This window comes from Cyclopterus lumpus, chromosome 10 (assembly GCF_009769545.1).
Source record: "Cyclopterus lumpus isolate fCycLum1 chromosome 10, fCycLum1.pri, whole genome shotgun sequence".
Taxonomy (NCBI): Eukaryota; Metazoa; Chordata; class Actinopteri; order Perciformes; family Cyclopteridae; genus Cyclopterus; species Cyclopterus lumpus.
The window spans coordinates 21,652,708-21,677,388 of record NC_046975.1 but is presented as its reverse complement, the minus strand read 5'-3'; the positions used below and the strand labels follow the sequence as shown (position 1 = coordinate 21,677,388).

Below are 24,681 nucleotides of genomic sequence, written 5' to 3'. Positions count from 1 at the left end.
ATAAATGCACGTTTTAGGCCTAAAACCAAATGATTTGCTGTCTGACAGCAAACTAGCAGCCTCCTCCTCCTGAACGGCGTCCTGTAGCCGAGCTGCTCCTCCCGGGTTCTTCTCTCTCATCTTCAGTATTTCTACGCTTCTGTTCCGGTTGTGTGTGTGTGTGTGTTTCTTTTTTTTTATCATTTAGTTCACGAATAAATCTCCAGTCTCTTATAGCGGGATCTTGGAGCTCTGCTTTCAGACGGTCTTCTTAACAGGATGGTTTGGGGGGATGGAGCCTTCACGTCCGTTCTGTATTTATTGTAATATTCACCTGAACACTCTCCAAAATATAGATCCATTGGATGTTTAAATGCAACGGCATTTATAAATAGCAGAACTGTATGTTTATAAATAAAATGTTATCAATTTAAAAAAATGGGATTCTGTGTTATTTTTCCAATTTAAAAAAATAAAATAAAATAAAAAATGAAGTTTCAAACAATATAAACAGACGAAATTGAGAAAAAAAAAGATGTTACTCTTAAATTTTACAACCAATAACATCGAGGTTGGGTCTTAATTTAGGAATAAGGTTAGACTAGTATGACGGGTTGAGTGTTGTATTCAGTTTTAAAGGTGTTACATCGAAATCTGTGACCGGATTATATTGTGTCGCACATTTTAAAATAGCAGCCTCGGAGCTGTCCGTGGTGCTGAAATCTCCGGCCTTTTCAAAACGACCTTGACCCTAAACAAAGTGATTATTAAGACGTTTTTAGGATTGTCTAATTAAAAATGACGTACACATAATAATATAATAACGAATTACATTGCTCTCCAAAGAAATCATGACAAAAGCAACTTGGACTTTTTTTTTTTTTTGTTCTTTTTTTTTTATATCATCAACAACCATTTCAATGGTACACCTGGAAAACTATGTGCACATGTAGAAATATTTCCTTCTTAAATATAAGCATTCATTACCTACATATAAATAACTTTCGGATCCTGGACAAAACGTGTTACATAATGCTCACAAAATGGAAGATAAAATCATCGTAAAATCAGACTGAAAGACAACATGCAAATTATATAAAGAAATAAATACAAAGTTTGCATCCATTCCCCTCTCCCTTTTTAAATTTTTTTGTTTTTTTTTGTTTTTACCCAAAATAAATTCTTCCGAGGGGAATTTTGTAAAACATCCACAAAAAAAAAAAGACTTGTATGATCGATCTACGAGGGAGTATGGCCTATGGTTCAACTATAGGAGACAATAATACGTATTAACACTATACAGATTGAGCCACACAAAAACACTGCCGTAGAAAGACACACGAAACACACACATTTCCTGTCGGAGGTGAACATTGCAATAGTTTGTGCCTTTTTCTCTTCTTTTTTTTTTTTTTTCTCGAGGAAATAATTGTGTTTATATCGATAATTTAAAGAAACTAAACTCTCAGCAGCCCTGGGAAAAAACAATCTGAGCTGTAAAGAGGCTGCTGTCCAAACAGCATCTTGTGTCGCGTGAGCCGTCTCGTCGGGCGCGCGCCCTCGGCCGTGGATGTTGAACGTGTCTCTTCTCTAACCGAACAAAGCCGCTGTTGAACTCTTGACACGTAAATGGGACTTAACGAGGCTCCTCCGCGCACTGATGGCGCGATGCAATGTCCATGTGCGCGGAGGTCTGTTTGCTCATCAACCTGGAGCCGCCCACCCCCCCCACCCCCCCCCCCCAAAAAAAAGTTCGTCTGAACAAGTCACGAGGATTCAGTCTTAAATGTGTGTTTTGATTCTTAAACCCGGAGGAACTTGTCTCATGTTGTTGATATTAATTTGCCCTCTTTTGAGTTTGTTTACTTTTTTCTTTTTCGGGATTTCAGTCAAGTGGAAACGTTTCACCCAACTTGCACTTTTTTTGTTTTAAGAAAAAAAACGGTGTTATTATCAGACTAGATGTCAAGATTGATAATTTTTCACAGCAAATGTGTCAACATGACCTCGAGAAACGGCGCAAGGCGTGAACAAAAAATAAAATAACCACAAAAAAAGGAGTTTTCACTGCTTTTGTTTTTGTTGTCCTTTTTTTTTAAGTCTGTCGTGGGTCTCCGGAGGATGAGGACGCTTCTCTTTTTCTCCTCCCACCCCGTCCTCCCTCCGCTGGGGGAGCCGCGTTAGAACATGCTGGTCTTTACTAATGTAGCTTTGGCTCCGTTCTGTCTTTGCAAAGACGACAGTACGCTGGCGAACGGGCCGCCCAACGAGTCCGGGATGGAGGTGATGGTCCCCGGGGCGGTGGCCCAGCCTTGGCTCGCAGCGGTCACCCCCATGCCGCTGGACACGGAGTTCTTCCCTTGGTCCACCTGTCCGTTCCCGTTGGTGTTGACCTGGCCTCCGGTGGGGCTCGGTCCGCCGCAGTTGGAGTTGGGGATGGGGTTCGGGCCCGGTCCTCCCGTGCTGTCGGGGTCGGTGGATTTGTTGTCTTTGATGTCTTCGTCTCTGGAGTCGGACTTCTTTCCGGAGTTGGACTTCGCCGCCGCCACGGCCGCCGCAGCCGCGCGCTCCATTTTGCGAAACTTGGCGCGCCGGTTTTGGAACCACACCTGGAAAAAAAAAAAAAGTGCAAAAGTTAAACCACCACTAAAGCTTGATTTGTGACCACCGATGCTCTATTATTCACTCAGTTGTCCAGTAGACATGACAACGAGGCTCTAGTTCTCTCTAAATCAGTGAGCTTATAACAAGCTTGGCGTCTAAGTGTCTTTAAGTGTCCCTAAAGACAAACCCCACCCTCATGTTGCGCATCACTGCGTGAGAGTGTGTCAGATGGTGCCAGCAGTTGGAGGCCAGTAAAACTTAAACTTCTCATTTCACTAAAAAAAAACTATTAAATATAAGCGATTTAGTGTTTATAAACGCGTCTTATTTTCGCATCGTAAAATCAACCCGTGCGTAATTACGCGTATAACGGGGAGCCGCCATGGCGTCCGTACCTGCACTCTGGCTTCAGTCAGGTCGATTTTGAGTGCCAGCTCCTCTCGGGTGTAGATGTCCGGGTAGTGCGTTTCGGCGAAAACCCGCTCCAGCTCCTTGAGCTGCGCGCTGGTGAACGTGGTCCGGATGCGCCGCTGCTTCCTCTTCTCGTTCAGTCCGCCGTGATCCGTGAACAGCTTGTAGGGAACTAGAAGAAGAACAATAATGCAACTGTTAGATGTGCAGCGGTCTCATCCGTGTGTGTGTGTGTGTGTGTGTGTGTGTGTGTGTAATTGTAATGTTGTCAAATGGAGGTAAAGTCAAACTCGATAATATTGTTTAAACCCGGTTTGTGCCTCCGATACCTGTGAATGCGTTCTGAATGGATAACGTCGCTGACCCCGATGCGGTTAATTGTGATGTTAAACTAATTGTTGAGGCTCGAGTTGGTTCAAACTTGTCATAATGCTCCCCGTCCGCCCCGCTTGTTGCCACCGTAACTTCCAATCCGGTGCCAATAATGAGCTTTGGTCTTTGGTTATCTAATTATTTTTCCGAAGCTTTATGTCTCATCGCAAAAGTAAATAAATTATGCCTATCATTTTGGCAGCTTAAGATAATTCTGTTGGCGGTTTTTGGGGTGTGACTGGGATAGTGTAACCCCCTCCCGGTAACCGAATTACCGCTTGCCTGCAATCGCTTCTAACGTGATAAATTCTTTCATTTGTGTAAGCAAATTTCGTTTGGTAAATACTAAACACATTTTCATTTTACAAATGCAATCAAGGCGTCCTATAATACGGCGGGGTTGAGGCTCGTGGAGCCGCTTGCTTGCTTGCTTACCTGCGGCGTACGGGCTGCTCTGGTGGTCTCGCAGGGTCCCCAGGCTGCAGGACCCCGGCGTGAGGGACGGGCAGCCGGAGGTAGCCCCGAAAGTGGTCCTGATGGGATTGTACTGAAACCCGCTGGCTTGACTGCACGAGCTGAAGTCCGCGTAGGCCGATGCCAAGCTCGTGGTGTCCATCCCGGCCATACATGACTCGTAGGCAGAGGAATTTAGGTAAGAATACTCCATTTTATACATTTGAGAAGGCTCGGTGGAGTAAGAAAGCTGCACTTCCAGGGATATATATTTAAAAAAAAAAAAAAAAAATTAAAAATAAAAAGATACCCTCCAAAAAAAAGTGGGTTAGAAAGTACAACAAAATAATAAATAAAAAAATAAAAAATTAGCGATCTGAGTTAAGGGGGAGGGGGGGGAAAAGAATGACTTGTTTGGTTTGAACTGGTTGGAAAGGAGGCTGGACGGTGGGTAGATGTTCACTGCTCAGCGCCTGCTCCAAAACTGGCCTCCTTTATAGGAACCTAGCCCTGTTTTATGAAAAGCCCCCTAAGAGCCGCCTAGCCCGAGGTCTCTAGAGCATATAGTCCTCATAATAAACTTGGCTCTTTCCGCTTGGACAATAGCAAAGCGTTTGGTCTTATTGCTAGCGCTTTTTTACATGACAATAACTCATCAGTCTATTGGGCTGGCACTGGGGGCCCGGGCTGTCCAACCTCCCTATCATTGATCCCCTGCATCTCTAATTAGAATTTAATACCACGCCATTACGCACCCCCCTCTCCACCGCCCCCCCCCCCTCCTCTCTACCCCCCACCCCCACCCCTCCCCCTCCCCCACACTCCTCTCCAACCACCATCTTGCCCTTTAATTCAATCACACCACTTGGAAATAATGAAAGTTGGGTGACGATTCTCCCTGATCCAATTTTGTCCAAGCTTTTAAGCTCGCGTATACCTTGGGCAGGATTTCACATATAGTATTCCCCCTCTGCCTCGTGCTTCTCTTGCCCCGTCTGTCGGCTCTCTCCGACTCCCTTTATCTTCTGCAAACCGACGGCTGCACAACAAAAAAAAAAAGAAAAAGGAAAAACGTGTTCATTTTCACGGGCGCAACAGATTTCGACGATGTTTTTTTTGTTGTTGTTGAAGGTTTAAAAAAAAAAAAATAATCTCTATTCTTTATTTAGAGGAATGGAAATTTAAATTCGGGGTTGTTTTTTGTTGTTGCACCGTATACGTCCCCGAATTATTCCGCTTTGTTTCAGGAACGATGGCTGCAAGAGAACTGCTGAAACAAGCGGTTTTCATCTTTTCTTTTTTTTCTTTTGAGAGGAAACCTTTTTTTGTTTAGTTTCACGTACAGTTGTAATTTATTCCCACGGTGTGTATGTGTGTGTGTGTGTGTGTGCATCAATCACATCCATAACAACAGATTTGATCGCTCTTATTTTTATATCACATCGCATTGCACCAGTTCTGACAGTGTGTCCCCCATTATCTTTAATTAGTAAATCATACTTTTAAATCACATCTGGAGTCAATAAATGAAATATTACGCACGACTCTGGTTAAATAACGTCCTTTATGCCAAATAAACACACCTTTCTTTCCTCTACGCTGCTGCAGTATAATTCCTCATGCTTAACTTCCGGGTGTGTTTTTTGTGTGTGTTTTTTTGAAATATTTTTTTTTGTAATTGTCTTTATTACTTTCATTATTCCGTTTATTTGGCCAATAACATCTTTCTAATGAAAGTAACGAACTGGCGAGGCAGTCATCGGACCTCTTAGGCGCACGATATTGGCTGAGTGGTTAATTCGGTTTGTGTAATAAGGTGAACCGTTTTCTATGCGGCTTACACGTGCGCGTGTGTGTGTTTATTTTCTTCTTCTTTCATTGGACCGAGTTCAAGTCCTCCCTTCGTTTGAAGCTGAGGGTTGTTGTTGTTGTTGTTGTTTTCTTCCAAATGATCGAAACACAAAGGCGCAACAGGAATTATGGCGCAACAATTACATTTATGAGTTTTAATGTGTGTGTGGGGGGGTTATCGGTGATTGATCCGCGCGCTGATGGTCGTACAGTGTGTGTGTGTGCTGCGCGTGAGGCTCTCTATCAGAATTGTGTCATCATTTTTTTGGACACTGGATATTATACACTTTTTGTCTCACAACCCGTTGTATTTTATTATAAGATTATTATTATAGATCTTTTCTTTATCTTATAATTTGATTCTCTCCTTCGCAATATCGATCCTATTTCTTCATCCTAATCAAAGAAGGCTGGAAAGATATTAAATACACATTTATTTGTATTTGAAAATCGGGTCGACAAGGAGAAAATAAATAAATAAATAAATAAGAGAGCTTCTAAACCACACGGGTCAACGTCTGAGGTCTGAAATTAAGTTTTAAAATGTGTTGAGGTACTCTGGTGCTAATCCAATTTTCTTTTCACCACAGATAGAACACACACACATATATATATATATACAGAAATGAAAAAAAAAAGTAACACCAACAACAACAACAAAGAATCCTCTTTTCATCTCAGTTTAAGATCTAATTTTCAAGTAGATGTTCAGACACACGTGCGGCCCTTTGATGGGATATTCACTTTTTAAGAAAATGGAGGGGGGGGGGGGGGGGGGGGGGGGGGGGGGGGGGGGCGGAAGGCGATTTATATATATTATTATTTATGTTATATGTCTAAATTGAACCTTTTCTGCATTCTCTGTTAAAACACACCCGGCTCGCATTCGCCATCAATTATTTGTCTCCACAATTGCTGACGTGTCGCAGTGTGTTTCTGCCTTTTCTCCCGTGTGTACATTGTCTTTTCAGAGAGCCAGAAAAGAAAGAAAATAAATAAATAAATAAAGAATCCTTTCTTGACACGACCCCGGTGCCTATTATGTAAATGGTTTCCTCTTTCCCCCCCCCCCCCCCTTCTTCTCTCCTCTCTTTTCTACACACGAGCTGGGACCCAAAAGTTGTACCAAATGGTTAATTTGATTATTGAAACCAAAGAGCCCAAATGGTGCACCGTCCTCCCTCCACGCGTCTGGCCGCGAGAAAAGAAAGAAAAACCATCTCTGGGAATTAATCTAATAACGCTCAAAGAAACGAGAAGTCTTTTCTGATATTTCGCCGAGGCAAATACAATTATAGCTTTTAGCCATCGGTTTCTTTCACTGAAGCCGCTCTTTATCCTCTCAGTCTATAGTCCTCACGCCGTAGTCCACCGCCTCCTCTTTTATAGTTTCAACATCTTTTAATCCTTTCAGCTGTTGCGGGTGGGACGAGGAGTCACCGCGTGAGACTTTGATTACACCCAGAAACAAAACCAAACAAGGCGGATCTCTGCAGTCTGAGTTGGTTTTAAATGGATTTATTGTTATTATTAGGATTATTATGAGTGTTTGCGAGATGCGGAAAACGGACAGTTTGCGTCCTGCAGAGGGCCCCGCAAACCGGCAGCAGCGTGCGCACGCGCGCTCAGTGATTTACAGTAACATGATGAGCCTTTAATTTCCAATAAAGCGCTCGTTAATTCGTAATTATGTGGCAAATAAAGGGCTCGGACCATAAGCCCTCACTTAAAATAAATCAGGACGATGCGATGTGTGCGAGACCCTGAATCCAACCCGGCAAGTGGCGGACAATAGCCGGGGATGTGGGAGCGACTCCTCTCCATTTAGTGCGCACTGTTCGTTGCTCGGCGATATAGGAATGCGGGTCGACAGCGGGGACAAAAAGAGGGACAACATGCCATTGTCTCCGGATGGATTGGATGGATCCACTCCCCCGAAAAAAAAGGCAAAAGAAACAGAGGAGGATAAAGAGCGAGAGGGCGCGATGGGAGGGTCCCGCTGTCACGTTTCACCTACGACGTCTCACTCCTCCGCCCGAGGAGATCCTACGCTTATCAAAACGGTTATTAATAAGGCCGCGTGTTGCAAGGGAGGGGCTCGAGGGCAGATATACCGACAACAAAAAAAATTGGCAATTTAGTGTGATGTCTCAATTTGACAGGATGGATAAATGCGAGACCTGCAAACCGTCCACGAAAATGATTATTTTCCAAAAACAATCATAATAATTTATAATAAATCCTAATATTTTATGTTTGAAAGATATGTTAGACATGAAACTGCGCACTAGAAAAAAATTTGACACAAAAAAAAGAGAGTGGTGGGGGAGGAGGGGGGGGGGGGGGCAGCTTTAACATCTAAGTTAAAGCTGTTCCAGGCTGGTGCGTAAAAAGCGCATCGCGTTTCCAGGCGCACAGATGGAAAGTGACATCTGGAGAAGAGGCTAAATTAAATTAGAAGCTGGTGTCTTTTCTCTGTGTGTCTCCATCCAGGAGGAGGAAGAAGAAGAAAAAAGAAACGTGCGCCATGAAAGACGTCAGTGTCTGCGTGTTGTTATTGTTATTAGACGTTGTTTGTTTGTTTTTTTATGACGTCCTTTTCTCCTCGTGCTTCTTTATTCTGCCTTTGGCGCAAATCTGAGTGCGCGCGTGCGTGTGTGTGCGCGCGCGCCTCCGAGCCAAAGGATGAAGTGGGAGGATGACCCTACCTGATCTCATTTCATCCCGATATGTATGCAGGAAATGGAGTTTATGCATCCTTATGGGCTATTAGAAATGCGTGAAAATGAAGTATCAACATTATTTAGCTTTTATGGAAACATAAATGATGAATTTCCATATTCCAGGCGAGGAAAAGGGTCATGTTTCTTCTTCTTCTTCTTCTTCTTCTTCTTCTTCCTCAGTGTGTGATCTTTCTCCGTCGTCTCCCATTAACTCGTCATGCGGCTTCCCAGACGCTGCAGCCGGCTCTTCCGCGTGGCCTCTCCGGCCCCTCGGAGCCTTTATCTGCGCTTCCCCCAAGTGACCGAGATACCGAGCCAGCGGATTAACATAGAAATCTTATTCCGGGGGATAAGATTAAGAAAACATATTACCCTCAAACGCGGCCTTGGCACGAGCCAGGCGGGGGGGAATCAATTACTAAATTACTCCAACCTCTAAGTCGACATTAACGCAGAGAAATGCCATCGACCGCTTCTGAAATAAGATTTCGCCAAAGATGTGATCATTAAATCTCTTGCCAGTGTTCAAGAATTTGATTCATAAAATCCGTCTGAAATGAGATGGAATTAAATTCTTATCGGAGCTCTTGTCATCGTTTCATCCCCGCGCTGTTTAACGTTGGTCAATGGCCTTCAATCCCCCCCCCCCCCCCCCCCCCCCCTGTAAATAAACTTCGTAATTGAATCCGCCCTCTCCGCGCGACACATTGTTTGGTGGTTATTAATTTATGGCGGACGCGGGCGCACGCGGGTGCCCCGAGTCTGGCCTGCACGTTGCATCCTCTAAATGCTTCAATTCACGGACACCAAAACAACGTTCAGTTAAACTGCTTTTTGTTTTGCAGGGAGGGGGGAGGGGGGCGGGGGGGGGGGGGGGGGGGGGGGAGGTTATCTGTCATTTTTCTTCTCCTCTTTTATTTTGGCCTCTTGCATTTCACCCCCAGTGGGGTCAAGGCATATTTTATTTAGCATAGTCTACTGCCATTGCCCCTCCCCCTCAACCCCCCCCCCCACACACACACACACACACACACACATTAGCAATTGACAATTATTAGCCCCAGCCTCATAAATCAGCTGCGTGACCCGTTATTATTGTTGAATTGAATAGCTGTTGGGGAAGTGAGGGTCAGTGTCATTAACTTCCCCTCCTCCTCCTCCACCCTGCACCACCCCCGGGCCCCCTGAAGGCATTTGGCCCTCTATACAAGGACCTGCTGGCTAATAATGCCGTGTGGTCGGGCCCTAAAAGCTTAATCACACATGCATTAAGCGGCAGACAGCGGCCCTTTGTGAGCGCGGAGGTTTACTGGAATTAAGCGATTAATGGTCATCTGAGCGGCAGGCGACAAGGCGGCGCATCGAGAATGATGGAGCGCTTTTTAATGTAAAGAAAAAAGAAAAAAGATGTGTGTGTGTGTGTGTGTGTGTGTGTGTGCGGGGGGGGACTGGCCTGTAAGAGCGGAGGCGTCAGGGTGAAAGGAAGGAAGGGAGGGAGGGAGGAGTGGGCAGCAATTACAGTAGGCCGTGTCTCCCTATCCATCATAAAACGTCAAGGTCATTGTGAATTATATTGATTATTATACAACGCATTGTAATGTTTATTACCCCCCCCCCCCCCCCCTGCTTGGACATTATAATATGCAAAAGATACCACATGTAAACACCTGCTATCAATTTCTAAAGCTGCTAATTTGTCTCGCCCCCCCCCCCCCCCCCCCATCTCATCTCATATTCCTTTGATGCGTTATGACCAAAACGACGTGGCCACCGTTGTACATGAGACTCTGTGTTTTTGCCCCCCAGCCTCCATCTGCATAGACCATCAGGCCGCTCATATGAATTATTATTTACATATATTCCCAAAAAAAAGTCCCGACATTCACAACGGCGCATGCACGTGCACGCACGACGGGATACTCGTGCCCCAACATTGTCTCAGAAATCGGCATCATTAATCAAACACTTAATTGAGACGTCGCGGTCGTTTTCATGAATAAATGGATGATAATAACAACACTTATATATCTCTGAGTGGAGGACAAACATTTGTTAAACAACGCGCAGCCCTCTGATGGTCCACCCACTCAGGTGTTTCCGGTGTGAAGCTCTCCACAGGTGTGTCTGATTGACTCTCTCACTTCCGGTGTTACGTTAAAGGCACACGGGTGTTATGTTGTCGGGTACACACGCGTGTGTCGTCACACGTCTGCTTAGTTAGTTGGTTAGTATCACTCTTCCGGTTTGGTGACGTCATGTAATAATCAACAATCATGCTGTGACTCAAAACACCTGTGTCGGTCTCTCTTAATCAGTTCCATGCTTTGATTTCCCCCAAATTCTGCCAGAAAATGTTAAAAAATCCATAATTTCAGAATAGATTGAGGAACATTTAGGCATTTTATTTTTAATAATTCCATTTTAAGAGTGCTTTAATATCTAAAATCACCCCCCGCAGGACAGTTTTGGTTCTGCACGCAGATCTCTTATTCCAGTTTATTTTTGATAACATTTTGAGGCGGATTAACTTACTCGCAAGTATCCTTTGTCCTTTATCCTGCAGCCACTCGGCTACGTGGTTTCCACTGATGGAGGATATAATAACCCAACTCGCTCATGAGTGTGAGAGAAGCATGAAAAAACATTTAAGTTTCTTAAAGTATGAGATGTTCTATTTTTTCTTGCTTTCTCGGAGCGTTTAACGCCCCAAATTCTTTCATTTTGTTTTCCTTGTTTGTCTTTTGATGCCCGTTGTATTTCTCACAAACGTCATTATTGTTTCATACCGTATTGATTTCCTTTTATGTGCTTTTAAACAGCCAGTGATGCCATGTAAATCATGGGAGAGTTTTTGAAACCACAGATGGTTTTGTCCTCCGTGTGTTTAAGGTGAACCACATCCGTCTTTGAACACCATGATCGTCATCTGTCTCCTCACTAACAGAGAATTTAAATTAGTAAACTGTATATGTCGGTGCACACGGAAGTCAGCTTCCTTGAATTTCATTGCGCACTTTGTCATTTTTGCTCTTCCTCAGGAAAAAGCCATCCATATTGATGGCAGCGGGGGTTGATTTATGCTGCCAGGACCAACCATCCAACGGCCCGCGCCTGTTGATCAATCAAACCTAATTTGATTGGATGGACGCCTTAAAGAACAGCCAGATGGGAGCCATCAGAGGTCGGTCCGTCCACTGCGGGCTCTGATTCACTTCCTGTTCCCAGAAGGCCGCTCTCCGGGCTCTGAAGGATGATGCTGCACCGGACGAGATAGATTCGGTATTCTCCTTGAAATCAATACAATGTGGACGGGAGGGGGGCGGTACACAGAATGGGTGTCTTAGAATGTTTTATAATGGGGGTCAGAAAACATGCAGCTCACGCCGCTTAGATAACCCGACTTGTCAGAGGACACAAAGCAATAACAACAAGTCTGATATACGTATGTATGTTTTTCCTATTGTCAACAAATCGCTTGCAAATACCAAAACCCGACAAGGATTTTTCTGTGTATCCAAAGCCAATGTATCTCCTCTGTGCCATAGAGCTCCATTGTTGTCCAAAAGCATCAATGAGCCACATTGCTACACTGTTTTTAACTTTCTATTACCGTAAAGTCGGGCGCAGCATGTTCATTTTTGAGGGGATCCTGTTTATGTTGTCCTTATGCTTTAAATACCCACTCTGCTACTGAATACGTTCACAAACAAATTCACCGTTAAGTACCAAAAACACACAAATATTTCCAATTGAAAATATATATATATTTGACCCGTTTCTTTAAAAGTCCTCAGTAGGAACCAATAGACACAGACTATTGTTGGTTTTGGTGTTTTCATGGGGTTTTCTAATAAGAATATAGAATTGAACCTGCAGCCTTTTTCCTCCCCATATTTCTGAGACTCAAACAATGTAAAACAGCAAATAAATTCATTTCAACATTGTTATCCAAGAATGAGGGTCAAAGGTGAACTGATGCGTAACCGGATGTCCGCATTTGCACGCTCACAATAACAATGTTTACATGCCGATGTTTAGCATGACGTTTACCGCGTTAGCTAACATTTGCTCACTTTCACTCGTCTGTACACAAAGTGCACCTTCGAGTTTTGCAGGTATCGTGGTTATAACTCCACCTGATGTCTTGGGAAGGCGTACAGGTAGCACGATATTTTAACCACATCACATTCGAAGTTAAACCTAAGTACAAAAATCCACGTCGCGACACGAACACCGGTCTCCTGGATGAAAGTCGTGTGTTTGTACGTAGTCTTTCTTTTAATAGTCACTAAGCGCAGCGTATTCACGCACCACAAAAACCCCGCAATTTATTGCAAATTGTCGGGTCGTCCATGCACCATTTATTATTTAGCGTTTGCTAAAAGTATACCTGACGATGGAAACTGATGAAAAGTCGGTTATTACGAGTTGTGGGAGGAACTTAAGAACGCGTTTACTAAATGTATTTAATTTTTCTACCCCCTTTCCATTTCTATGCCATGCATCCTCCGCCTCCCCCCTGTTGAAGCTGGAAGTGACAAATAGCTAGATCGGCACTTTTCTGCAGCAAAAACCAACATGCCCCCCCCTCCCACCATCATCGCCGGGTGCAAATTCGATCAGAACACACCCAGAATCCCCCGGGCTGCCCGATGATGAATAGGCATATTAGGACCGATGTTTATGCATCAGGCCGGCGCTCTGCGGCAAATGACAGCAAATTGCTTTCTCAGACAAATCTCCGGTCTCCGGGATTCAACCGACTGAGGATGAATTGAACCGTCCTCCTCGTGAGGTTCCAGGAAGAAGAAGAAGAAGAAGAAGAAGAAGAAGAAGAAGAAGAAGAAGAAGAAGAAGAAGAAGAAGAAGAAGAAGAAGAAGAAGAAGAAGAAGAAGAAGAAGAAGAAGAAGGGGAGAGCAGATGATGAGCAGATCTGCAGATTTTTTTTTTTTTATCCGTGAAATAAGTAAATTAATGGCGCCCGAACAAAAACCTAAATCCACACATAAATGCACTTCGGGATCAATTTAGTTCCTTATTGGTTTAGAACTTTGAGGGGGGGGGGGGACATTCATCCGCAGATTGCTTTTTCTTTTTTTTTTTACAGCGTATTTACCTTTTAATACACACTCTTGTCAAACGCAATGTCCCATTGATGGAGCCGGCTTGTGAAGTCAGCGGTTGAACTTGACTCTTCATATCGCTTTTATATGAATTAACGTCAGAGCGAGCCGGTCTGAGCTGAGCCTGGTCCGGGGGTCCAGATTGAAGCCACAGAATGAAAACCAATAGCCCCCGGGCTGAGATAGAGTGTGAACCGCGAGAGGAGCAATAAAGCTAATGTGATCAAGGGGAATGGCGCTCTGAATAGAGGCGGGATGAAAGCCATACCGCGCTCTGAAATCCAGGGGTTTTTGCAGGGGCCCTGGAAGAGGTGACAGCATGATGAAGTTTCCACTGGATTTCCTGAGAGTGGAGGCAAAGTGGACGCCGCTCACGTGTGTCGGGTGTGGAATTGAGAGGCGATGCGTGTTCCTCGCGGATGGGGGGGTGGGGGGTGGGGGGGGGGGGGGGGGGCAGTCGAAGGGCAAAATGTAACATGACGGAAGTAGAATGGCGTTTAGTTGTAATTCGTCGTTTGGTAAATTGGCTGCTTAGAGCTCCCCTCTGTTGTAGAGTCACATGGTCCAATCGAATAGGGGTTAATAAAGCTGCAGCCACCAAACGGATGACGATTACATTGAAATAAAATCCATTAATAGCAGTGATTGATTTTTCTTTTTTTTACACCTGTTTATCCCAAAGAAAGAAAACGGCCTCGTTTCCAGCTTGTTTCAGCTCAACCTGCAACACGCCCTCATTCAAGGGTTTGTATATGTTACTCTTCACTTGTCAGCATAGGTGTTAATATCCAGAACTTATACAAAACATCATATTTAGCTTTTTCTCATGTTGCTATGGCAATAACCACAAGGTATGAAGGTATTTTGATGATTAGAGGAAAAGGATATTCTGTTATCAAAGGAATACTTTGTTATGTTACACACAGAGACGGTTAATTAAGAAACCTTGAAGCAGGGGAAACAGCTGGTTAAAAATCAGCCAGTCAGCACGTCTGAAACTCAAATGAAACAAAGGATTTGTGGTTCGGTTTTATAGTTTTATTGTCGTTTCTGAACGTAACTTCCCCTTAAACCACAAATCATTTCAACATCTTAAATACAATGTGTTAACTAGTGAGCTATATTATAGGCTAACTGTTACCCCTGCTTCTAGTCTCTGTGCTAAGCTAAGCTAATTGCTCCCTAGCTCCATACCTGATATTCAACTCAAGAGTTTTTTTTAAGCAACCTTCTCACTCGAAGGTAACAAAAAAGTGAATTTATCAGTTTATTTGTTGTTTTATTAAAGTGAAAGTGTCACACAAGCGGAACGATGCACAATCAATCCAAGTAACCGTGTCTCCATGTGGCTCCAACATTCACTGCAGGTTCTGTTTGATGATCATTTACATTTATTTAGTACTACAGGAATTAATATTCAAGTGGTTTCATAAAGTATGAAGGCGTTTAAAAAAAAAAAAAAGGCATTTACAAACTGGATATTTGCGTTATTCTCTGCTTGAAACCACGGCTCTGAAGCTCGATTCTGGTTTTTCGGATGCTTTACAATCAAAAGCATGAACTGCTATAAGTATAAGCATCCATAGTGCAACACCCCGAGGTCTCTCGTTATGGCGTCCGTTCAAAGGCGATCGCACAATGCCCACCGGTCTGCGACCGGCACTCGTCTCCTTCTTTGCGTTTTGCAGGTTTGCATCTGAATCGGGAGGCTTGGCGGGGGGGCCCGGGCCCGCTCGGGCCACGTGGACCAGATTGATGTCATTGTCTCGGCACACTGACCTTTGCTGTAATACCCACGGCAGACATCACAAACTCTCACATCAATTTAGTCCAATTGGATGTGGCATGTCTTGGCTAACTCGATTTGTGGAGAAATGCACCTGTCTCTGCCTTCCCTCCCTATAGATTTACTCGAGGGAAGGGGGGGGGGGGTATTGCAGGGAAGAGAAAGGGGAGAGTGAGGGGAGGGTTTTTGGAGTGGAGTTGGCTTCTGATCCCCCCCCCCCACACACACTCCTCCTCACCCACCCCAAAAAAACACTCACTCATATGCATATAAACACCAACTTCTCCCTCTTTCTCTCAGCTCTTTTCCCTCGGCCATACTTTGCAGATGTAGCTCTTCTGCATCTGTGTGTGTGTGTGTGTGTGTGTGTGTGTGTGTGTGTGTGTGTGTGTGTGTGTGTGTGTGTGTGTGTACGTGTGTGTGTGTTTTCCAAGGTCTGGGCAGAGCGTCTGGGAAGAGCAGAAGGAGAGCCATTAGCCCGGCGGTAATCGGATTAGAGCGACGTTAAAGGGGGATGTGAATTTAAACAGCCAACAGAGAGAAGAAGAGGAAAAGTTGGAAGTGTTATTAAGGTTGTTCATTACTCATATGCTCGCTGTGTGTGTGTGTGTGTGTGTGTGTGTGTGTGTGTGTGTGGCATATGCTGACGTATATGGTGTGCAAGGTCACTTTTGCATTCAGCATTATGTGTCCATACAGTAGATAAATCTTAAGTGTGTGCAGCACATGTGTGTGTATGTGTGTGTGTGTGTGTGTGTGTACGTGTGTTTTAGTTTCATGCAAAGCGGGCGAGCTGTCAGAGATGATTAATATGCGTTGGGATCTGAGCATTAGGTGATCAGCAGCGTGCTGTGAGGCAAGGGAGAAGCTCTTCATCTGCACCGATACTGTTTACTTGTGTGCACACACACACACACACACACACACACACATCCGCGATGCTATCCTTGTGAGGACCTCCATTCGTTCTTTAATGAACACGGATCGCAAACAAAACCGGGCCCCCGACTTGAAGCGGCACGTTAATATTAAATCAAGTGAAGTGAAAAGGGGTTGCTTGAAGATTGGACACGTGGACGCTGGACTATCGTGGCAAAGAAACGCCCGAAAAATGAGAATCAACTTTTCTGTAAGACATAGAGTAGATATAGAAACAGCTGATGCGTCGGTGCCGCTCTATGGAACCCTATTTAGCCGACCTTTAGCTAATTGTTTTGGTTTCCTGCACAGTTCAGTCTTTGTGCTCTCATCAGCCTGGTTAGCCGCATGCATATATTTCTCAGGAGTTGGTGGAGAAACAAAACCGAGCTCCAAGAATGACGTCCATGGTGGACGATTCAGCGTGAGGCCGAACTCCAGTACAGGAAGTAGTTTAACGTTTACCTTTTTTTATTCAACGTGACCATCTTTCCCTTAACCCCAGGGTGTTTTAGTGGCCTAATCCTAACCGTATATATATCTTAAACGTAGTTAATTTGCCTTAAACACATCTCTTTCCATAACCTCAAGCAATACAGATGTAAAAGGAAAAATAAATACATCTGTGGTTTTGCAGCATGTTGTCTGCCGATATGACAAAACATCAACAACAACAGCTGTATGATGTAATATGGAGACGAGGCAGAGCGTCCATCAGCTCGTGGTCTACAATTAAAACTCAAAACTTAATTAAACTATCATGTTGCATAACCTCCTCTTGTGGATACTTTCCACCCTTTATTTCCTTTAGTTGTTCTCACTCGTCCTCATACGACACCGAAAACCTCATTTATGTCATAAAAGGATTGCATGTTCACGTCCACAATGAGCGTTGGAGTAAACAATTGCATTAAACCTTTAAAGCCTCACACACACTCACACACACACACACACACACATGCACAAAGAGGATGTAGAGATAACATCTGCAGGCTTTATGGATTTCCCCCTGCAGTCGTATTGACAGGCGAGTCAATAAGGCAGCGGGGTAAAGACGAAGCTAACCTTACTCACTTAACATCGACGTTGGTGGAATCTCCCGGACGGCAGCGAAGAGAGCGTCAAAATGTCAGAGACGCTTCGCGAGAGCGTCGAAAATATATATTTTTTCTCGACGTGGCTAACCGCACCGACGTTAAACTCAACAAAAATGTAGCATCTGCTTTTCTTTTTCTTTTTTTTAATGCAATATTCAAGTGAAAGAAAAAAACTAATATATATATATATATATATATATATATATATTAATATTTCTTTTAATCTAAGAAAACAATTGTAGATAACACATATTTAGATGTGCTGATTTTCTGCTTCTGCGTCCTTTTTTTCTGCGGTTTGTTATTTTCACACGTTTCAAACCTAAAAACTCACAATCTGACATTTTCTCCCCCGTTGACGCCGAGATTATCTGAATGTCTCTCTGGACCTTTATTATTATTTCATTTTACTCCGGCTAACTTTTTTTTTCGTGGAGAGCTTTTTCTACGATTGCCTCGAGGTGTGAGAGGTTACACCATTAAAGATGGCCGCCTTTTGAGCGATGGTCATTTGGTATAAATACAAAATGTGTATTTCAGGACACTGAACCCTAAACATGTGACTTAACTATAGTTGCGTCACTTCCCCCACGGTCCACTCATTAATTTCTATATATCTGTTTATTGATATTCTATATTTAAAACGAATGATTGAAATTGAAGCACCAGCGCACCATGTTGCTATGGTAACGTGTACTGTTATACCTGCATCACTGATTTTGATCGGAGGTTTTTAACCTTCCAGACAATCGGAAACATTATTTTTACAGTTTGAAGATGTTATACTATACTTATACTATATGTTGACATTGGAAGCTAACGTTGAGGGACGGACATACTCCTCCAATCCCAAGGCAGCGTGTGTGAGAGAGAAGGTTGACCTTGACATCCGGCATGTGTTGAGGTGTAAGGTCGTTTACAATGGATCCAAGTTGTAACCCATAAATACGTACGTAATAAAAATAATAAAGGATCAAAAATGTCAATCGAAAAACGTGTCAATCCTCGCAAAAACATCCGTGTCATCTGCTGTTTGCCACCCCTGAAATACAGGATGTTGAAAGGCATTCTGGGAAATGTAGTAAATTACCACCTGAGGTAGAATTAGTCATTACTCCAATGAATTGAATGTGACAGATTTATACTATCTGGACATTTATGAAACACCTGAACAGGTTTAAACACGCACGCACGCACGCACACACACACACACACACACACACACACACACACACACACAAATGCCCCCCCCCTCTCTTGTTCCCAGCCAAAGGTCCAGTTAGTGACCTATTACAGCCACGGCCGCACAGCGTGACCCCCGCTGCCCCCTCACACCGCCCGTCCCTTTGCCCTCGCTCCCCACCCGAATGCTGAGGCATCACTGCTCCTGAGCACACAGTCCTGTAGCGCCCCCCTGACCCCGCGCTGTCCCCCATTATAGAGCAGTCAGAAAGCTTTTAGGGGCTCCGGTAACGCTGAAAGATTGATGGCGTAAAATGGGGTGGAGGAGGGAGGGGGGGGGGGGGGGGGGGTGGGGAGGAAAAAAGAGCAGGTGGTTAAGAAGAGAACGTCCCGCTTAATGGGTTGCCAAGAATGTAATTCAATAATTATGAAAAGTGACTCAGGAGAGCCGGCCCGGGGTGGATGGATGGATGGCTGCTGAAGGGAGGCGGAGAGGCAGCCGGCCTCCTGCACATGCCAGAGCATCCTCGGCCTCCAGCCGGGCAGGAAAACAGGTGAACGGATCAATTATTCAACCTCCATTTGAAGCAAATAACTACCATTTTAGAAGTGTGCAACCCCTCTCCAAATGTTTCACTGATGTCAAAGACATTTAGATATAGTAGAGGGAGGAGGTGCTTTTGGCACTTTTGGTTCTTGTTTCTTTCTTTTCACCATTTAAGGTTTGCTCTTTAAATTATATCATCTGGTTGCATCCAATTCTTCCTGAATGGTTTAATGCTACCAACTCCTAATATTACAGTGTATTAATAGTGGATGGAAAGCTGCAAAAAAAACAAATTTTCTTTTGTAGATTTTCTGAAAACGTTGTCAAAACGTGATCGAAAAAAACGGCTTTAATTCTTCTCCTCAATTCCTCATGTTCTTTGATTTAGAGCTGATTCTTGGCCAATAATGACCAATTCAGATGGAAGGCATACTGGCCCGACGTGCATCAAGAAATCTTGATCTAATGAATTTAAAATGTTTAGTTTTCGGGTTGTTCAGCACGACTTCAGAACAAATATTTCAAGTATCGTACACGCCAAATCAAACGCTCTCATTGGGATTATTCTCGCGCTGAGCGACACACACAAAAATGGAAAAAAAGTCACGTCCACGATTCACAAATCTCTAGATTTCTTCGTCAATATTTCCCAAACTGCTGTGAGACTGTTGGTTGAAAGACACGATAGAGAAAAAAAAACTGGCAGTCCATTCTGCGGCAACAATGGCGGCCGTTTGTTCACTGGCAGAGGCTCATGGGTAATGTAGCATTAAGGAGAATTTGAAGACCACAAACGCCTCATCGGGCTGTTAAAAAATCCTCCAATTCCCTGAAACCGTATTGTGGTCCAATCCCAAAAAAACATGGACTCATTATATGAGCTTCGCTTTTACAATCTCAAAGATATAGATCAGAGTGTAACAGGGACTAAAATAACTCATAATCGTCTCATTAAGGACTATAATTTGGGAAATGTGACAAATTGCTTTTCTGTTTCCTTAAATTATCACCAGCGATGAAGTTCGATGGGCCAGTCCCGGATGATTAAAAACAAAAGATCTCCATCTTCATGTGTAGCCTGAGGTTATTCTATACGCGTTTATGTAGATTTCTAGTATTATTGTCACTTTGTAAACCCCCACCCCCCCCCACCCACCCGGCTGCTTTAAAAAAACAAAAAAAGGATGGATTTCTTTATCCGTCCATGTTTACTGTATGAGTTCACTGATTGGATTAAAGCTATTGCTTTGCCTCCCAAAACTCTGTGTGTCATCAATATTTTGTTTGCAGGCCAGATGCAAGTCTGCGAGTGTGATTCCGGGCTCTTCCTGATGTTGTCAGCATCGTTTACAGAGCGAAAGAAAACAGGAAGAAATAGTTTGTGCCGAGCTCGTGCATTTGTGCCGATGATTGGAATATTTATTTGTTTTTTTTTCGCGTGTGTTCTTTGTTTAAGGGCTGACGTGTTAATCTATCTGATAGACGAGCCTCTAAAGTTCTGTGACTTTCTACGCTTTTTATTCTTCTTTTATTTCAATACACTGCGTTTACTTACTGGATTTAACAGGTGCACAATAAAGTACCTTCATGCGCAGGAGCAGTATTCTGCAGTTTTGATGTGATTTTTTACAAACATCTGACCCCCAGAATGGCAATAAATCCCCTTTTTTCCCATCAACTCATCCTTCATCTCTTTCATCGTCCCTCTCTCTCTCTCTCTCTCTCTCTCTCTCTCTCTCTCTCTCCATCCACCCAGGGTCTACTTTGCCTCTGTGTCTTCTTACTTTTTTTTTTTGCTCTCCAAGATGTATTGATAATTTCCAGCAAAAATAGGATTTCAGTTTATTCTACAGAGCGGAAAAAAAAAAAAAATCTAATAGCCCAAGTCTTCAATTCGATTGTGTTTTTACCAGAGTGGAGAACAATAAACAGGGAAGGAGGGCTCCGCTGCAGACGTTCACCATGAGATTATTGTTCAATAGAGATCTGATACGATTACAGGAAGCAATAGATGATAATTACATCAGAACATGACTTTTCCTCGGCGAACACTTATATTCATCTGGGTTATGCATCGGCCCAAAACTGAAAAGTGGCAATGCATGAGACTCTGGACCCAGCGAGGTGTTTGTGGTTATCACAGGGTCCCGGGCCGGTTATGAAAACATAAAATATCCACAATAAAACACTGCGGCAACACAACCACTTGGATTCACAAAATTAACTGATTAAAATGTGAATATTTGTGAATTATAAAAAAAGAAGAAAAAAATAAGTATATCTGGCCTTTGGACTAATTGGTTCGACGAAGCTGAAATACATTTTTAGAGCATTTTTTTTAATCAATTAGTCGAGAAAATAATCGACACATGAATCAATAATTAATGAAAAAATGATTGTTGGTTGCTGTGGTGTGTATTTTATAACGGTGACGTATGAATCCTGACCTGTAAACACAGAACCACAATTAATTAGTCGTTTTTTTTTTATCATATTCATGTATTTGAGGTGTGTTCAGAGAGTTTGAGTCACAAAAGAAATATAGAAATAGAAGAGAAGTGGAACGGACATCCTCATTCAAATGAACGTGTATAAGCAGGATGGTCGGAGCAGCCGCCATTTTAATGTGAATAGTTTCCTTTGTTGACTTCCATGTGAAGACTCAAGTAACGACTTAAACAAGCATAGGAGAGAAGTAACGTTACGAAGCTTTGAGAGACTAAACTTCATGCTTCATCCATTCAAAAGCTCATCGCTATCGCCAGATGAGTGACGGCCACGCGAGCCATGTAGCATTAAGCATGGTGGAACGCTAGGTGGAGCTTTCAATTCCAATATGAGGCCGGACAGTTTAATGAATACTAACGCTGTCTGTTTTATTGTTGTATTTTGTTAAATCTGATTCATAGCCAGGCGACATGTCAGGTGAAATGTAATATTACAAATTATTTTATTTTTTTACACGGTTGAGTTGCATTTTTTTAAGCAAGTTTATTTTTAGTACAATGAGTAAGATTAGTAACATAATTTAGTTTCCTAGCTAAACATCATAATGCATCTGTAGCTGTTTGAGGCCCTTTTACGTAGCGCCCTTGTCTAATCGTGAAGTCGCCCCCTGGTGGTTCCAGAATGTATTTCACTGGTGTTCCTGACTTTGAGGGACCCGACTATGTCTTAGAAGCTGTGTTGTTGAGGACCCAGTGACGCGCGGTACTGAGTGTGAGGTTCTTTGTCTTCGCGGTTCTCCAGAAAGCAGCGACACCACAGGCCAAAACGTTCTGAACGGGCCCCGTTTGCAAATGAGCGTCATCGAACGCTGCACCTTCTTCATTACGATACATAAATAATACATCGATACGCACAAACAAAGCATGTGGCCAATTTAAAAGGCTTTTTTTTCGTGTTGGAGTTCATCTGAACCTGCGTGTGTTTTTGGACTGTGGGAGGAATCTAAAGCACCTGGAGGAAACCCACAGAGGCTCGGTGGAGAACATCTAACAGGCATCGAAGTAGTAACTATGAAAGCGTGTCGCTAAAAGGATAATTAAGTTGCGATAGATAAATACAGATTACAAAGCGCCGATTGCCAGCGTGTTGCTCAGTAACAGTTGGCCACACAAATCTGTGGAGAGGAGAGAGGGGTGGGGGGGAAGAAAAGAAAAACAAACTCGGGAGTAATGACACCCGCCGCCGTTTGCCAGGGTCGGCTGTTTGGTGAAGAACGAGCGGTGGTGAGGGCCGGGCGTTGAAAGATGGCCACTTTTACAAGGCAGGACAATGCGAAAGAAAAATAACAAAACTGGCCAACTTTGATGGCCCCTGAATATATTGGGCACTCTGCCTTGTGTGTGTGTGCGTGTGTTGTTGTGTGTGTGTGTGTGTGTGTGTGTGTGTGTGTGTGTGTGTGCGCCTGCAGCAGCGGGTGGGGGGCAGAAGGGTTAAGTAGGATAGAAGGCACCCATACTTCAGATTGGCAGCAAGCTGCCGCAAGGATAATCTAATCAGGGGATGCAATTCAATTAGCCGAGGGTCTCTGGGGCCACCGAGCCGGGCAGCCGGTGGCGGCGCTGCTACACCGAGGGCTCTGCTTGCCTCCGCACCCGACACCCCGACGCTGGCCTCCGCCGGGGCCCCCCGGGCCTGCATGCGCATGAATGCAGATGACATTTTTTGAAATATGAAAATATCCAATAATTTATGGAAGTTGTCAGGAACACAGAGCCAAAAGCATGCTGCTGGTGGCCGAGAGTAGAGAGAGAGAAGAAGAAGAGGAGGAGGAGGAGGAGGAGGAGGAGAAGGAGGAGGTTTCTCTTCTCTGGAGATACAATTGTCTTGCTGCTGCTGATATCATAACACATATTCCAGGTGTAATGAGAAAAAAAAAACTCTCTGTTATTGCCATTTTGGTGATTGTCATGTTCATTGTCCTTCAAGAGCTTTAAAATCCAAGTGCACGTTGACCACATGGATGCCTCACGTGCACTAGGTGCTCTCGGTAGAGTACAATGTACAATATTGTACAACAACATCAATATATGGCCGATTGATAGAGCTGATAACGTTGTTTTAGTGAAACAATATTAGTGAAAGAAAACAAAGTGTCATTAGAATATTGTTAAATATCTTATATAATCTATTTTATCACATGAAGTTAAGAGACAGCGATGAGTTCCCTGTTGTTGACAAACAAGTCCTGTTTTCTCATCAAAAAAGCATATCCTCCAGGTCTAATAAACATAATAAACACGCCCAATGTATATCCAAAGAGCAAAACATATTTTAAATTCTGTATTGATTACTCTCGTGTTGACAAGCATGCCGTGGCCTTCGTTGGCATATTGTTGTTTTGCTCCTTATCGCCAATAACAACAATATAACAGTTTACAAATAACCCTTTGTATTAGAAACAGATTACAATTTTCTCACTGCTCTTGCAGATTAATTACTTTAAAAAATGATAACATGGAGGTTTTTTTTTGTTGCATTATATAACCTGGTGATGCGCCTTCATTAGATCCTCAGACTGTAGGTTTGAAATAATGCCACACACACACACACACACACACACACACACACACACACACACACACACACCTCCATTGTGCAGAGTTGTACTCCTCTTCCACATCTGTGTCACACAGCGGTGACATGCACCTCCTCAGGAGAAGAGAAGGAGCTGATGAGAGCTGGAGTAGTGGGTGGGTGGGGAGGAGATAGAAGATGGAGGGAGAAACCGAAGCGCGCAGAGAGAGAAGCTCTTAGACAGATTATTGCTCATTAGAGGCTGCCTCGCACCGTCCCATTATGTCAGGAGGAATCCTTTTTCATTTGCACAAATTTGCCTGGAATTTTTCTTATTTAGCCCGGCCTCCATTATCAGAGCTGGAAATCAGATTAAGCCGTATGATTATATTCTCCGGCTCGCTTGCCAACGTTTCCCCACGCGGCCGACGCCGGTGGCTCGGATTTGTTCTCGGCCTTTTTCTAACCTCTCTCTGCCCACCGCCGACAACAACAGCCGCGATATGAAATAACTCAGGGCTGGATAATGTGCTCAGCCTGGAGGTCCAGCGGGATTAGATTTGTTGGCTGCACATTAACACATGTTCAGAAAGGGGGCATTATGAGTCACAC

General features: G+C 43.7%; 1 protein-coding gene across 1 annotated transcript; it reads right to left on the bottom strand.

Annotated features, from left to right (window-relative positions):
• Positions 1–2,159: 2,159 nt before the first annotated feature.
• Positions 2,160–4,042, bottom strand: phox2bb (paired like homeobox 2Bb). The gene is made up of 3 exons (XM_034543915.1): positions 3,802–4,042; positions 2,979–3,166; positions 2,160–2,588 (listed from the first exon to the last, which is right to left on the bottom strand). Exons 1-3 carry the CDS (start codon positions 4,040–4,042, stop codon positions 2,160–2,162), a joined length of 858 nt encoding a protein of 285 aa, XP_034399806.1.
• Positions 4,043–24,681: the final 20,639 nt, after the last annotated feature.

Bases quoted from the DNA above. Each gene is read 5' to 3' on its own strand.
- phox2bb (XM_034543915.1), bottom strand. From the start codon at position 4,042: ATGTATAAAATGGAGTATTCTTACCTAAATTCCTCTGCCTACGAGTCA. The intron at 3,167-3,801 runs GTAAGCAAGCAA...TTCTTCTTCTAG, and splicing joins GAGCAGCCCGTACGCCGCAG to TTCCCTACAAGCTGTTCACG. The intron at 2,589-2,978 runs GTACGGACGCCA...TTTTTTTTCCAG, and splicing joins TGACTGAAGCCAGAGTGCAG to GTGTGGTTCCAAAACCGGCG.